Here is a 16,549-nt window from a genome sequence, read left to right as displayed (position 1 = left end):
CCCCTCCAATTCCATTTCTTCTTCAAGCCCCTCCATTTTTCCATACCCAACTTCGAGTGCTCTTTTTTTTTTCTTAATCCAGTCAGCTTTCCAGCATGACTGGGGCAGGAACTCTCAAATCCCACCCCATCTGAGGAGACTAACCCCGCTGCAGAGGGCAGTCCTACACCATGCACCAAGTGAATGAAGTTGATTTGGAATGCAGCCCCACCCACCCTGGCTGCTCAGGTGGTAGTTACAATATTTCAGTCCTACAGGCCTCAGGCACCTGTTCTCTGATTCTTGAAGAAACTTTCACAACTCTTGACTGGGCTGCGTGTGCACCGAGGGAGCAGGGTGTGACGTCACACTGCTATTCTTTGACGGGACAGCAGAGGTTCCCCGCCCCCTACAGAAGGTTCAACATCTCCACTGTCCCGGGAGTTCATCCTGAAGGACAAACATCGATCAGGGTTAAATTGACAATAAAAGGGCAGGAGCAACAGGGACTCACCAGCCAGGCCTCGCCTCTGAGTCCAGCGCAGAGCTAACTGGGAAATGTTCCGGATGTTGACCAAGACCAGTGTGACGCTGGGCAGCAGAGCTGCAGGTTGGGTACGGACCATGGGCTCACACCAGCTGCTGGTGCCACCCCCAGAGGCCCTGAGCAAGCCCCTGTCAGTTCCTAAGCGGCTCCTGTTGGGTCCAGGGCCCTCCAATTTGGCTCCTCGAGTGCTGGCAGCCGGAGGGCTAAGGATGATTGGCCATATGCAGAAAGAGATGTTTCAGGTAGGCCTTGGCGGCAACAGCCTCAGCTTAGTGGTGGTGATCACTTGGTGACGGGCAAAGGAAAGGGTCTCACCTGTGTGCATACTGTCTAGATCATGGACGAGATCAAGCAAGGCATCCAGTATGTGTTCCAGACCAGGAACCCCCTCACGTTGGTGGTCAGTGGCTCGGGACACTGTGCTATGGAGACTGCCCTATTCAACCTGCTAGAGCCTGGGGACTCCTTTCTAGTGGGAGCCAACGGCATCTGGGGAATGCGGGCTGCAGAGATCGCTGAGCGCATTGGTAAGGGAAAGAGCGGTCTATAACACTGTGTTCCTCCTCCGCCTCCAATGTTATCCCTCCAGTGGCCTGGCCTCCTGAGGGAATCCAGAAGCTGTCTCCAACAGATCAGGCCTGTGCCATCCTGTTGGGCACTCCTTCCTGTAGCCCTAATGCCTCCTCCCTGAGGCAGGCATCAGAGTATTCTCCTGCCCCAGCAGATGAATGCAGACTGACATTTCAGTTAGAACAAGATTGTTTCTGGAATGCATGGATGAAGTGCTGCTGGGAGACCCCCCGGGCTGAGCTCTAGAGGACCTCAGGAAGACTAGAATTTCAGAGACTAACACCCTCCCCAAATCTTAGAACCTTGTTCATCTGTAAAATGTAGACCTAGGGACAGTTGTCCCTTTATTGTCCGAGATGGAAGAGGACAGGTGTGCTCCCAGACTTCCTGGTAGACCCCGGCCTTTGCAAATGGCCTGCATGGTTCACAAGATTATGACCACAGTGTTGATGGACAGCCAGAGGGCCCAGGAGGGTATGGAGCTCCCACCGCTTCCTGATAGGCCACCATTTGCCTTTATCTATCTATCTATCTGTCTGTCTGTCTATCTATCTATCTATCTATCTACCTTTCTTTCTTTCTTTCATTTGTTTTTCCTTCTTTCCTTTCTCTTCTTCTTCTTCTTCTTCTTCTTCTTCTTCTTCTTCTTCTTCTTCGACTTCTTCTTCTCTCTTTTTTTAAATGTGCATTGGTGTTTTGCCTGCATGTGTGTCTGTGTGAGGGAGCCAGATTCCCCTGGAACTGGAGTTACAGACAGTTGTGAGCTGCCCACATGGATGCTAGAAATTGAACCTGGGTCCTCTGGAAGAGCAGTCAGTGCTCTTAACAGCTGAACCATCTCTCCAGGCCCTCGGCCACCATTTTCATAAGTAGCCAGGGTAGGACAGGGCTAGGGACTCAAGGAGACATTGGTCATCCAGGCTCCTGTTTGCCCTTCACTGAGACCTGAGTGGCTCAGGTCCCTCCCCTGCTAGGACCCTTGTTGTGAGCAGGTGCACGTGGCATAGACAAGAAGCAGGGCAGCTGCTTGGTTACTGGTGTCACCAGACCCACAAGGTCAAGACCTACATCATCCTCTTATCCTTTGCTCAGTCTTCCACCCAAAGGCATGGGGTATCTGGGAACTACACCTGGGTCAGGTGGGTTCCCATGCCATCTGCTGTGCCCAGAGTGACCTCTGTAGATGCCATCTTTACGGTGAGGCTGCCAAGAGCCTCAGGTGCATAGCCTGAGGAGGGACTTCTCAAAGCCCTGGAGGCCAGGACAGCGCTGCATCTACGCAAAAAGCAGCCTTCCCAGAGCATGCCCCACTCCCTCTATGGAATAGCCAGCCACCTGGGAGACAGCATGTACGGGGTCCCCCACCCTGTTTCTTATTCACAACCCATTCTGCCCCTGTCCTCAGGAGCCCGTGTGCACCAGATGATCAAGGAACCTGGAGAACACTACACACTGCGGGAGGTGGAGGAGGTACTGCAAACTGAGTCATGGTGGGAGGTACTGGGCTGAGATGCTGAGACCTGGGGCTTGCTTGACTTGGGTGTTAGTGTCTAGGACTGGCCACAAGAAGGAAGCCAGTACCTAGAGACAGGTGGAAAGCCTCCCTCTGACTGAAAATGAAGTCTGGGACGCAGTCCTGTGGGCAGGGCCAGTGTGGCTGCAAGCTGTGTGGGGTTAGGGAGGCACAACTTGGTACTGAAATCCAGGGTGCCAGCCCCTCCCTGCGAGGTCAGGTCAGTCCCAACCTACCTGAAGACTGGGGAGGATGCCGGTCACTCTTTCTTCTTGGCAAAGCCTTCCACCCGGTTCCCTCCATCAGCACACACTGACAGGAAGCGAGTGAGGCACATCGCATTCTTGCTTGCTACATTGGCCTGCTCCACTTTGGAGGGAGCTGGTCGTATGTGGACGATCCTCACACGCCGATGTCCCTCTGTAAGGGGCCAGCTGATCCAGGGAGAGGTCCCCATCAGCTCTACACACAGCTGTCACCTCTCTCCCTCAGGGCCTGGCCCGGCACAAACCAGTACTGCTGTTCCTGACCCACGGGGAGTCATCCACTGGTGTGATGCAACCCCTAGACGGCTTTGGGGAGCTCTGCCGTAGGTGAGTCTGGCCTAGGGTGCCAGTACCAGGATGGAACAAAACTTATAACCTGGCTGGATGATGCTGGCAGGAAGCTGCGGGGATGGTGGTGGCAAGGTATCCCAACTCTCCCGTTCTGCCTTCCTTCCTGCCACTGTCCCACGACAGCAGAGAGTTTGCTCCAGGCTGAATGCATGTGCTCAGCTTTTATCTGGTGAGGATACAAGGGCTGGACCAAGCACCCTCTCGCCAGATGCCACCACGGTGGTACTGACCTTGGGGGGCCCATGGCCAGCAAAGGCTGGGATGACCCACAGTGTGTGTGCATCTCAAAGCCTGCTTTCCCCAGGCACCAAAGCTTCCCCTTGCCTGCACTTCTTCCCCACCCCCACACAGGGATTTACAGGAGAACGGCTCCAGGTCATAGTAGCCCCTCTGGAAGCCGGGAGTGCTGTCTGTAGTGTTGGCCACAGACCTCTCCACAGCCGTAGAGGGTTGCCATGCAGATCCACCATTGGCCTCAGGGACGTGGAGCCCATGCGGGCAGGGACCCCACTGAAAGAATCCCTCACAGAGTCCTGCCCATGCAGGAAGCCCAATTAGACCATGGGGTTCAAGCCTTGCCCATGGCTGTGCCTACATAGTTCTATGAGGAAATCTGGATAGAAGAGAATGAACGTAACTGGCTGTTACTAGAGGTGGACTCTGGCCTCTAAAGGCTGTGCGTTTGTGGCAGCTGGCCAAGTGTGCAGCTATTGGTGGAGGGAGGCCCAGACCTTTGTGCTGCTGGATTGCACCGGCTCTTAGCACTCGGAACCCTGGTTGACTCCCGTCATTCTCTGAGAAGTCCTGCAACAGAGCCACCTGGGTTGTGACCCAGCCACCCAGCCCCAATATAGATGCCTGCTCAACCCTACAGCTGCTTCTGGTTTCAAGGAGCTGCTTTAGGGAGGGAATACCATGTAGGAAGTGAGAGGGACCCCTCCTGTTTCCTTGCTGCCCTTCCCTTGCTCCACCCTTGCCCCCCACCCCCCTACCCCACCAGACACCTAGTCCCAGCTGAACTCTGAATTCCCAGGATCTCTTCTTTTTTTAAAAAAAAAAAATATTTATTTATTTATTATGTATACAATATTCTGTCTGTATGCCTAAAGGCCAGAAGAGGGCACCAGACCTCTTTACAGATGGTTGTGAGCCACCATGTGGTTGCTGGGAATTGAACTCAGGACCTTTGGAAGAGCAGGCAATGCTCTTAACCACTGAGCCATCTCTCCAGCCCACCCCAGAATCTCTTCTAATTCACTGTGTTGCCTCAATGCCCATTATTTCTCCAGGTACCAGTGCCTATTCCTGGTAGACTCTGTAGCATCGCTGGGCGGGGTCCCCATCTACATGGACCAACAAGGTAAGAGCATGCCCTGCTCCCATATTCCAGGTCACACATGCTGGCAGACTCCGAGGCTACAGAAGGCTCAGTTTGACAGTTCCTGTAGGCCCACTGCTGGACCGTAACTGAGTTTACAGCCGTCTCCACAGGCCCTGGCAAAAGAGGTTTTGTAGCTTGATGTTTGCTAGGTAGGCAGAAAGTCCAAGCAGCGTGGCAGGGCTTCTGGCATGGGTCCTGGCTGCGTCACCTCATGGAAGACAGCAACACAGTAAACAAGGGGAAGCCATCACAGGGTGGGATGAGAAGCCAGAGACCAGGAAGTGAAAGATTCGCTCTTTCATAACAGCCCCTTTCCTAAGAACTAGGCAGGGTGGATTCCCGAAGACAACCAGGGACACAATCACTTCCCGATAGGTTGGGCCTCTCAGAGGCCCCAGCCCTCCCATACCACGCTGAGGACAAGCTTTCCAACACATACGCCTTTGGGGGCAGCACAGCAACACATCCACCACAGCCTTGGATCCCACACAGACTCCGAAGCGAATCGACAGCCTGAGTATCTGCCAGGCCACCGGACAGGGTGTGGGGATACAGCGGGAGTCAGCTGCTACTCTGGGGGTCTTTGGGAGGCACTCCAGCTGCAGTAGGAGCAGACAGGAGGAGGAAAGGTGGGACCCTGTGTATCAGATGCAGCAAGTCCAGTGTCACGGGTGTCGGCGCCGTCCCTTGAATGCCATGCTATGCTGCCCAGGCTTGGCTGTTCACAGGGTTAGAGAAGCCATGCCAAGAGGCTCCGGCCTGGGGTCATCTGAGACCTGAAGCCAGGACTCTCCCATATGCCTCCTAGTTTCTGACTATCAGTGGAGACTTGGTAATCCAGTCACAGAACATGGTTTGGACTGGACAGACACACCTATTTGGTAAATTCCTCTGTGAGATCTCAGACATCCCCTTCTCCATCCCCGTCCTAGGCATTGACATCTTGTACTCTGGCTCCCAGAAGGTCCTGAATGCCCCACCAGGAATCTCCCTCATCTCCTTCAGTGATAAGGCCAAGTGAGTGGTCCCCACCTCACCTTGGGGTGTGGATGCAGATGGGGTATCCCTGACCCTTGGAGGGTGGAAAGGAAAGGTTCCATGTCAAAACCTCTCCCTGATCACCCTGCTGGGATGTCCTAAAAGCCAAGATGTGTTCAAAACTGGCTTGTAGGGTAGTGGTAGTTGGGATAAGGGTGGTGGGAGCAGGGGGGTTTGGGGGCAGGGGTGAACACATCCAGGCCCAGTTGTGGGCAGGATCAGAGGCTGGTATTCTGGAGGCGCCCAGTATCAGGCTAAGGGGTGATTGATCCAATGTGTCTGAATACTCAGAACCCAGCACCCACCCTTCCACCCCCAGATCAGCTCCTTGGAGCCGGCACAGGAACTGCCAGAGACAGGCACAAACCATCCTTCACTCTGCAGTTCCACCATCATCTCAGGTTCCTGCAGTCTAGATCCCGAGCCAGGCCAGTGGGATTGGAAGGAGAGACAGGGTCACGAGAGAGAGAGAGAGAGAGAGAGAGAGAGAGAGAGAGAGAGAGAGACCCCAGTGGGTTATGACCATCAGCCACAACCAGCCTTGGTGTCCCAACCCAAAGGAGTCAGTTTTGGTATGGTCAGGAATTCTTCCTGGCTGTCATGGCAGACACCAGCGGTGCCATAGGGAAAGTGGGGGCTGAGAGCTGGTTAGAGAGGGAGGAAGCTCATCCGGAGAGGCTCGAAGGGTTAGAAAGTTCCACCTGGGAAAGCAGTGTGCCACCCAAGTCTGGGCTTCAGTTTCCCTGAGAAATGAGGCAGGACAAACCCGTGGGCAGAAGTGGAAGGAATGAAGAGACTAAGCATGGTGGGGGCAGAGGGCTTAGGTACCCACGTGACAATCACATCCATTCAGATCACATAGGGCTGGGAAGCCTGAACACGCTCACAAGCTCCTGAGAGCTCAAGCTCCATGATAGGCTTTCTGCCCCTGCACCCCATCTGTGGCACAGGACAGCCCAAAGCCAGGGACGGGTACTCAGATGAGTTTCTCTTGCCCAGACACAAGGTCTACTCTCGGAAGACAAAGCCGGTCTCCTTCTACATGGACATCACGTATTTGGCCAAGCTGTGGGGCTGTGAGGGCAAGACCAGAGTGTGAGTGTCGGGCAGGGCCAGGGGTGAGGGTAACAGGGTGGCTGCGCCCTGTGCCAGCTGTGCATCAGCCTCCTCTCAGCCATGCACAGCCAGTTCTCCATCTCATGCCTTTGCGCCTTTAGCTGCCAGGCTCTAGTGGGAAACTCCTATGCTGGCCTCACCTGTCACTGGCCCAGAGGCCCGGGTTCAATAAACACCCTCTGCTACCATTTCCATAATCCTTGTCCTCCATCAGCTTTCTACACCTGGTTCCGCTATATCCTCCTAGTTCAGGCCTCAGTTTACCTCTCTTGGAAGGTTCACCAGAGATTCCATAGACTATCTTGGTCATAATCCCAAGGGGTCTTGTATTAAACACAAGACAGGGAACCAGAACTGGGAAGATAGAATTCTTCCCAAGGAGGAACAGGGAAGGAGCTAGGCTGGTGGGCACAAAGGGTCCAATGTTGGCTTCCTGGGAACATAGAATCTTGGTAGCAAGGGGATCCACTCTGTATTTCTCCCCTTTCCCTTCATGTTGCCAAGCTCTATGTTGGCCTTCCCTCTCTGGTATCCTTGACTCTGTGACTCTGAAACAGGAAAGTGTCCCTGAGATACGACTGGCTCCTGCCATAGAGGCTGAGATGCTGGGATGGGACAATCAGCTCCTGGCCCAGCCCCTCCCATGATACTGGACCAGGCTTTTGTTGTTGTTGTTCCTCAGAGTTCACCATACCACGCCTGTCATCAGCTTATACTGCTTGAGGGAGAGTCTGGCGCTCATCTCAGAGCAGGTACTAGAGGGAATTCTGCCCAAGGAGGTGGGGGGTGAGGGAGGAGAAAGAGAAAGGGAAGAGAAGGAAGGCCCTCAAACCTGTGTGCACCTCAGACTGGGCACCTGTGGGATTCTTCCTTCCCCGTGAGTCCCTCAGATTGCTCTGGAGAAAGGGGGCAAGAGGGTTCCTGAGACAGCAGTGAAGCTGTTTGCCAACAGACCCAGGCTTCCCAGTAGGATAAGCTGCAGTGTAACTGGAAAGACGGAGTTCTTCTAAGGAGGGCCAGGGAAGGAATGGCTTCTTCGGCAAGGAGGGTGGAGCACTATGGAAAGACTGGGAAGACAGAGCCCAGGACAGACAGAGACACCCTCATCTGACCCTTCAGTTACCAAGCAGAGCACAGGGCAGGCTGAAAGAGGGGGAATCCCTGAAATAGAGTGGGGGCTCTGAGAGGTAGGTTGGTGAGAGGGGTCTCAGGGTCGGGGTGTGTGCAGCCGCTGCTCCGTAAATCAATGGCTATCTTAGCTTGTGTCGTTCTAACGGAAAGCCACACGCAGAGTGCTTTACAGTTAGATTTACTCAGCTGATAGTTTTTGGAAACTGGAAAATCTAAGTTCAAGGCCAGGTTCTACACTTAACTCCATCCTAGCGTATCTGAGGCATCACTTGGGCCAGAGAGCCAGGTGGAGTAAGAAAAGGTTATTCTGGCTTCTGACTTTTTTTTTAAATTAAAGTCTCATGTAGCCCATGCTGGCCTCAAATTCACTATGTATCTGAGTTCCAGGCTAGCCTTGAATTCCCAATTCTCCTGCATCTACCTCCCAAGTTCTGAGATTACAAGCAGGTACCACCATGCCCAGCGATCTTAGGTTTCATTATAAACCCCACCGTCAGACACAAGCCAGCACCCCTTGTGGCTTCTGTATCGCTAGCCAAGATAGTTTCCACCTAAACCTTGGGGGCACACCGGGCCACCGCAGCACTCAGGAGAGTCAAGAAGGGGTTGGAACACTGCAGGCATGTGCAGGTTCTAGGCCAGCTGGGTGTGACTGGGTCAGGGCTTGTGTCCAGTACAGAGTCCAGTCTCAGGAAATGGAGGTGAAGTGTGGGCTACAGGCCCAGTTGGTTGTGCAGGGTCACAGGACAGAAAACACCCACCAAAGTCTGATGGCATTCCTCTGGGTCCTGATGTCCTTCATTGACCATTGCTATCCACAGAGGTCATGATGAGGCCCTGGGCTATGGTTATCATGTTTGCGTTCTTAGGACCACCCCCCAAAAAAATTGCTGCATAAGGAGTGGGTTAGAGATGTGGTGACCCGTGATCTAAATGGTCACCTACACCCTGGCTTAGGCTCTGAACTGAGGGGACATCCCTGTGGAGCAAGGGCTAGGGTTGAGATGGACAGGGAAAGGAAAGAAGTCACGGGGAGCCAAGCATGGTGGCCCCTACCTGTAATGCCAGCACTCCGGATGCTGATGCAGGATTAAGAGTTTGTGGCTAGCCTGGTCTACATACTGAGACCCTGAAACGGAAGAAGGAAGAGTGTTGGGAAAGAGGTTAGCTCAGTGGACTCCGGCAGCTTTTGCCTGATGATCGCTGTGCTAAGGAGCTGAGCAGAACCAGTGGCCAATGGAGGCAGGAGCTGATTGGAAAGATGTGACCTGGAGGTGATTGTGGGTCTCGAGTGGGCAGGACTAGCTCTTAGAGGTCATGCATCACATTTCCTTGAGGTCCATGGTCAGAATAAATAGGACCTGACTGATCACACCAGACCTGTATGGCCCGCAATCCCAACCTCCCCTAGTGCAGCCTATACTTTGAAATGTGTCCTGCCTATCTCCCCAGAGCCCACTGGGTACCCATTGGAGGCTGGCACCCACCTCTCTCCCTCTCAGACCCAGAAAATATCCGCTATTCTCAAGTTGATCAAGCCTAGACCCTCTTGTCTCCTCAGGGCCTGGGATTCTAGAAGTTACCTCAGTATACCCATGCCACAAAGCCTTGTGGGTCCTACCATCTGGGGCCGGGGGGGCTTCCACCATGTCTGCTGGTCATGGCCACCTTCCCCCCCCCCTCCCGCAGGGCCTGGAGAATTCCTGGCAACGGCACAGGGAAGCCACAGCGTATCTGCATAAACGTCTGCAGGAGCTGGGCCTGCAGCTCTTTGTGAAGGACCCGGTGAGGAGGCCAAAGGAAGGGGGAGCCCGCCAGTTGACCCAGACACTAGTCCAATGGGGAGGGTGAGGCTACCATCGATTGCTGAGACCAAGTGCCATGTTTCAGTGGGACTTGAGCCTCCCAAAGCTGGGGGCAACCCCTTTAGGCCCTTGGCAATCTCCAGATGGCTCCTGTTCCCTGCCAAGGGAGCCCTCCCTGCAGGAGCCACCAGCCAAGTGGCAAGTTTCTCTGGATTCTAAAAGCCAGGGCAGGTCCAGAAACCTGAGCTTCATCATAGAGGCTCCTCCTCCTCCTCCTACATGGCTGAGCCTGGCACTTCTTGCAGGCAATCCGGCTACCCACAGTCACCACGGTGACGGTGCCTGCTGGCTACAACTGGAGGGACATCGTCAGCTACGTGCTGGACCACTTTAACATTGAAATCTCTGGTGGCCTTGGGCCCTCTGAGGAGAAGGTGAGGAGGCGCTTGGAGCACCAGAGGCACTAGACACCCTGTATTGAGCTCCCCACCTGTGTGGGTCACTGCAGGGCCCAGAACAGCACCTCAGGTAGAATATCCTCAACCCTCTCCACACAATAGGAAAGTCACACATCAGCTTTACCAGGTTCACTCTGTGTGCTGAGGGACCTTCCCTGGTCCCACCCATGGGCTCTCTATGTTTTGGGGACAGAAGGGAAGGCTGGCTCTGGCCCCTGTGTGGCATGCATGAAACCACTTCCCTCCTGCATACCAGATGGATGGTGTTCCCATGTGGTAAATACACCCTACCCTGACCAGCTCCTATTGGGGAAGGGGCTACAAACAGAGATTGACATCTTTCTGTTCCATGCCTGCCAGGTGCTACGGATTGGCCTGATGGGCTCCAATGCCACCACGGAGAATGTGGACCTCCTGGCCAAGGCCCTGAGAGAAGCCCTGCAACATTGTCCTAAGAACAAGCTATGAGCAAACTTTCACCGGACTATGCACTCCTGAAGCGGCTGGAAGTATCACAGGAACCAAAAGATAGTACAAGGCCACCAGGCTTGGGGACGCAAAGCTGCTGACACAGCCTGGCGAGGTGGGAAGGAACAGCGTGAAGCTGCCCGTCTCCCCCCCAGATGGGACCTTACACAGGGTGGTAATCACCATCCAATAGCGCTGCGGTGTAGAGGCCGCTGCCCTCTGGGAAGAATCAATAAAGTGCCAGTCACGCCTCTTCTCTGTGTCAAATTGGGTGTGGAAGAGAGAACTGGGGCCCCTCAGCTGCCTGCATGGCCCCAGTGTGGCCCTTTGAGGAGACTCGCTTGTTCTGGAACCCACACACAGATCCTTGCCCGGGTCTAAGGATACTGCTTTCAGTTTCCAGATGTCACTCAGTCTCCAAACACACTCTCATAATGCTGTCTTCAAGTGAACCTACAAGGAACCCCTCTCATAAAAACAAGACACCTGCAAACACGCAGAAACAAAACTCATAACCACGAAGGCCCACATCCTTGGCCCTCCCCACGGAGGTTTGATATTCACCTGAGGGGACCCCTGAGGCCCAGTTCCCTGCTCTCACTGTCTCCTAAACCTCACTTCTGGCTCAGTTGTCCAGCATACTCAGACCTGTAGCACACTCAGCAGCTATACTCAGAGACCCCTTTTACCAAGGTTGGAGAGGCCCCCTCTTTCCAAGGCTGAAGAACCCCCTACTTACCAAGGCTGAAGGGTGCCCCTCTTACCAAGGCTGAAGAGTCCCCCTCTTACCAAGGATGGAGAGCCCCTCTTACCAAGGCTGGAGGGTGCCCCTCTTACAAAGGCTGAAGAACCCCCCACTTACCAAGACTGGAGGGCACCCCTCTTACCAAGGCTGAAGAGCCCCCTCTTACCAGGTTGCCAGTAGGTATGCACCCCCTGGCAGAGAATGGTTGGCCTGGCTATGTCCACATCCCTAGTACAACTGGTCACAGTTGTGGGATAGGTTCCTGAGCCAACAGAGCCCTGTGGCTCCTGCTTACCAGAAGGGACAGTCTTAAGAGACACCAGACACAGTCACAGCAGAGTTGTGATCAATGCCACACAGGGGCCTAGAGCAGAGCAAGGAGGGGGTTCTTGGAGAGGATTCAGAAGAGCTCAGGGCTCAGAATACCCAGGGCCAGGTGATCACTTGGAGTCTGGCCTTTGTCCTATCTTGACTTGATCTCCCGAGAGGCAGGCACACTAAGGTACACAAGTGGTTTGGCTGAGAATGGACTCAGGAATCACCCAGTGGAAGATCCCCTGGCTCTGGTCCTGCAGATCAGCTGTGGCACCCCGGACCACACACATTCTCTGATGAAAGCCTGCCCAGCATCTTGGACCTTCTGCACACGTGTGCCTGACTGTCCTTGAGTGCATGACCGCACTGTAGAAATTCTGTCTCTTGACCTGCCAGTGACGACAGACACCTGATTCATTTCCAGTGTGGGGCTTTGATAAACACAGCAGAAGGGGCCTCCTGATTCAAGGCTTCGTGTGGTGTTTGCTTTCACTTATTTTGAGAAAATGACAAGGATCTCAGTTGCAGGCTACCTCGACTAGGAGATACTGTGCCTACGAGCTTCGGTCACTCCACATCCTTGCCCAGGTGACTGGCATCCTTTTGTTCTAAGCAACTGTCAAACTAACTGAGTTAAAGTGTCCCCTCCCCTGGAGACTGTGCTGCTAGCCACTTGCAAACCTTCTTTAGAGGAGTGTCAGTTCAAATATTTCGCTCAGTATGTGTTCCTCTTTGTGTTGCCGGTTTGTAATAGTCACTGAGTTCCCGTGTGTGTGTGTGTGTGTGTGTGTGTGTGTGTGTGTGTGTGTGTGTGTGTGGTGGGGTGCACTTGTCTACACAGGTGCATATGAAGGCCAAAGGTAAACTCTGGAATGTCTTCCACCGTGTTTCTCCACCTTAATTTTGGGACTGCGACTCTCACTGGACCCAGAACTCACATTTCGGCTGGGTTGACTGCCCAGCAAACCTGTTTCTGCCCCTTCCCAGGATTATGGGTGTGCACAGCTGTACCCAGCCCTTATGCTGCTGCTGGCCATCCAAACTTAGGTCCCCATGCTTGCCTGGTGACTACTTAACCCACTGAGCTGTCTCTCCAGCTCCATAATAGACTTTAGAAAAATGTATCCTCTTTTTTTACTGCTGAGCAGTAGTCTAATATGTATGTCATTCTTCCATTGAAGGGCATCTAGGTTGTTTCCAGGTTCTGGCTATTACAAACAATGCTGCTATGAACATAGTTGAGCATATACTTTTGTTGTTTGATAGGGCCTCTCTTGGGTATATTCCCAAGAGTGGTATTGCTGGGTCCAGGGGTAGGTTGATCCCGAATTTCCTGAGAAACCGCCATACTACTTTCCAGAGTGGTTGCACAAGTTTGCATTCCCACCAGCAATGGATGAGTGTACCCTTTTCTCCACAACCTCTCCAGCAAAGGCTATCATTGGTGTTTTTTATTTTAGCCATTCTGACAGGTGTAAGATGGTATCTTAAAGTTGTCTTGATTTGCATTTCATATACGCATCCTCCTGAATATTAACCTTCATCAGGTGATGAAAGGAGACAGAGACAGAGACCCACATTGGAGCACCGGACTGAAATCTCAAGGTCCAAATCAGGAGCAGATGGAGAGAGAGCACGAGCAAGGAACTCAGGACCGCGAGGGGTGCACCCACACACTGAGACAATGGGGATGTTCTATTGGGAACCCACTAAGGCCAGCTGGCCTGGGTCTGAAAAAGCATGGGATAAAACCGGACTTGCTGAACATAGCGGACAATGAGGACTACTGAGAACTCAAGAACAATGGCAATGGGTTTTTGATCCTATTGCACGTACTGGCTTTGGGGGAGCCTAGACAGTTTGGATGCTCACCTTACTATACCTGGATGGAGGTGAGTGGTCCTTGGACTTCCCACACGTCAGGGAACCCTGATTGCTCTTCAAGCTGATGAGGGAGGGGGACTTGATCGGGGGAGGGGGAGGGAAATGGGAGGCGGTGGCGGGGAGGAGGCAGAAATCTTTAATAAATAAATTAATTAATTAAAAAAAGAAATAAGTAATAATAACAATAAAAAGAAAAAAGAAAAAGAAAATGTATCCTCGACCCAGATGTTTGTGTGCCAAGAGTTTCCTTGTGCTATGGCTCACCTATTTATTTTCCTACTGATGGCTCCAAAGAGCGGGTCTGTTTAATGTTGGCAAAGTCCTATGAGTTTTCTTTCTGTGATCTCAGCTATTTGTATCTTGCTCCAGAGGTCTTCTCTATTTTGAGGCTGTTATAGATATTTCTGTCTTTTCTTTTGGAGTGACAGGGTAGGTCTATCCTTTGTTCCATGGTGTGGACATGGGGCAAAGTGCATTTATCCATAGCCGTACCCAGTTGTCCCAACGGTACGCTTGTTAAACAAACCTTGCTTTCTCCATTCAGTTGACCCGCCAGCTTGGCAAATGTCATCAACTACGTATTTGTGGATTGATTTCTGGCGTCTATTCTACTCTGCCTGCTTTTTTGGTCCTAAGTCAATTGACCTTATCTCAAAATGTGAAGCCACCAGTAAGTCTGAATACAAAGCAATCTCGCAATCTTGCAATCTCTCTTTCTCTCTTCCTCTTTACACCCACCCGCAGAGAATTTTCTCATTCTAAAACCTTTGAATTTTCACATGAATCTTGGGCTTATTTTGTCTGTTTCTACAGAATAGCTTTCTGGAATTTTGATTGGATAAAGAGTAGGAATCTTAGAAATACCATAAACTTTGAATTCATGAGCATTAATTTAGATGACTTTAAATTTATGTAAACAATGTTTCAGATTTTCACTGTAGAGGTCTTGCATATATCTTTTTGTTAAATTTATTTCTAAGGAGTTTACTGATATTATAAATGGTATTTATTTTTTTTCATTTCCAACTGTTTCTTTTTAATATGGTGTTTTATATTAGTCTTACATTTACTGACCTTGCTAGGCTCATACTTCTAATGACTTCTTTGTATATTTATTTGGCTTTTCTAAGTAGATAATCAAGTTGCCTCTGAATGAGGACATTGATACATCTTTTCAAACGTGTACCCTTTCCGCCGGCTTTCTTCCTCACCTTGCTGAGGATCATAAAGCCATTGCAAAAAAAAAAAAAAAATGGTTAGGAGAACTTTAGTCTTAGAGAAAGTGTTGAATATTTGAATTTTAAAAATTTTATCTATTTGGTGTGTGTGTATTCAGTTTATAAATGATACCAGGAGCAGGTATTCTGTAGTTCCTGTCTACCGCAGTTACTGATTTTGCTGTCAGCGGGGATCTCACAACATTCCCACCCTTAGCTACTGTGCAGGACTTCTTAGGTATTATGGTTATGATTTAAACAACACTTTCTTCTCTGTTATTTTCTGATAAAGCTTATCTGGAAATAGAAATATTTTCTCGCCCTCATGTGTTTAGTAGAATTCAGCAACCCAGGACGTACGGATGGAAACTTTCCTAACAGAGAAATTTAAAACTTTTTTCAACACGTGTGAGTCCTTCCGTCCCTCCCTCCTTCCCTTTCTTCCTGTCTCACTCCTTCCCTTTCTTTCTGTCTCCCTCCTTCCCTTTCTTCCTGTCTCCCTCCTTTTTCCATTTGAGACAAGGTCTCCTTACATAGCTTGAGTTAGCCTCGAATTTGCCCTCTGCTTGCCTCAGCCTCCTGAGAGCTGACTGGATATGGGTCCTTTAGATGTCATCTTCCTTCCGCGTCAGTTTTGAGAATTGTACTACCCATGGCATGTTAGCTTCCATCTCGGCTGCTAAGTGTGCTAGCACGAAGTCACTCACAGCGTCCCTTCATGGACTTCGTATGTCTACGAATTTGTAGCGATTTTTCTTTCAGCATCCTCTCTATTGGCGGCGTGTATTTTCTCCTTTTTTTCCTGTTCATCAGCCTTGCCAGAAATATTGATTTTATCTGTCTTTTCAAAACTGCAGTGTTTGCTTGTCCTGCCTTTTCTCTGTCGTCTGTCCTCTGATCATGTCTACTGCACTGTGCTCCTCATTTGATCTCTTGTGGTCTTAATTTACTCATTTAAACTTTTCTACATTCTATTTATCCTCTCTCTCTCTCTCTCTCTCTCTCTCTCTCTCTTTGTGCCTGTGTACGTGTGTGTGTGTGTGTGTGTGTGTGTGTGTGTGTGTGTGTGCGTATGCCATGATGTGTCAAGGCCAGAGGACAACTGGCAGGGGTTGGTTTTCTCTTCCTCCCGTGGGGGTCCTGGGAATTGAACTCAGGTCACCATGCTTGGCAGTAGACACTCCTATCTGCTGAGCCATCTCACCGGCCCTTCTTTGAGATTTTGGTAATTCTTGCCCATCTCTTGGTTTCCTGCTTCCTACACCGGAAGCGTAAGAAGTTGATTTGGAAATGCAGCATCTCTTCTAGACGTTTCCAGCTAAAGTCCTCTCTCCAAGCGCTGCCTCAGCTTTGTCTCCGAGCTTCGATGGGCAGTGTTTCCATGGCCGCCCAAGTCAAAATATTTGATGACTTTTTTTCCTGGGACTTATTCTTAGAACCATAGATTATTCTGATTTATGTTTTATAATTTCTAAATATTTGGAGGAAATTCAAACTATCCACTCGGTTTTTATTTTTAAATTTGTGTCTATTGAGATCAGAGAGACTATTGTGTATTTATTTTAGCTCTGTGTAAATGCACTAAAACCCACTCTTATTGAGCAGGGCAGGTTTCTCCAGAAGCAGTCAGGCTGCTCGTGACAGTTCTTCTGGAGCGCTGCACACTTGTTGATTTGTTTCCTGTCAGGTACTGAGAGGGAGGCGATTATACCTCCCTTCGGGTGCCCACACGTCTTTGTGGGTCCTCATGGGGTATGGAGACTTT

The 16,549-nt window shown here is 51.2% G+C and overlaps 1 protein-coding gene across 3 annotated transcripts; it reads left to right on the top strand.

The window, feature by feature from the left end:
• Nucleotides 1–508: 508 nt before the first annotated feature.
• On the top strand, nt 509–10,876 carry LOC121446697 (serine--pyruvate aminotransferase, mitochondrial). 3 transcript variants are annotated; one of them, XM_041649395.1, is made up of 11 exons: nt 509–768; nt 861–1,053; nt 2,502–2,566; nt 3,102–3,202; nt 4,516–4,586; nt 5,540–5,624; nt 6,645–6,740; nt 7,444–7,513; nt 9,582–9,677; nt 10,003–10,131; nt 10,516–10,876. In XM_041649395.1, exons 1-11 carry the CDS (start codon nt 538–540, stop codon nt 10,621–10,623), a joined length of 1,245 nt encoding a protein of 414 aa, XP_041505329.1. In that variant the 5' UTR covers nt 509–537; the 3' UTR covers nt 10,624–10,876. The 3 variants fall into 3 exon arrangements, with proteins under 3 accessions (XP_041505329.1, XP_041505330.1, XP_041505331.1); XM_041649396.1 differs by lacking the exon at nt 9,582–9,677; XM_041649397.1 differs by lacking the exons at nt 9,582–9,677; nt 10,003–10,131.
• The last annotated feature ends 5,673 nt before the right edge of the window (nt 10,877–16,549 follow it).

Source organism: Microtus oregoni, unplaced genomic scaffold (assembly GCF_018167655.1).
Source record: "Microtus oregoni isolate MIOR12 unplaced genomic scaffold, Mior012 000004F_ref0000308, whole genome shotgun sequence".
NCBI lineage: Eukaryota > Metazoa > Chordata > Mammalia > Rodentia > Cricetidae > Microtus > Microtus oregoni.
This window is presented reverse-complemented; position numbering and strand designations above follow the sequence as displayed.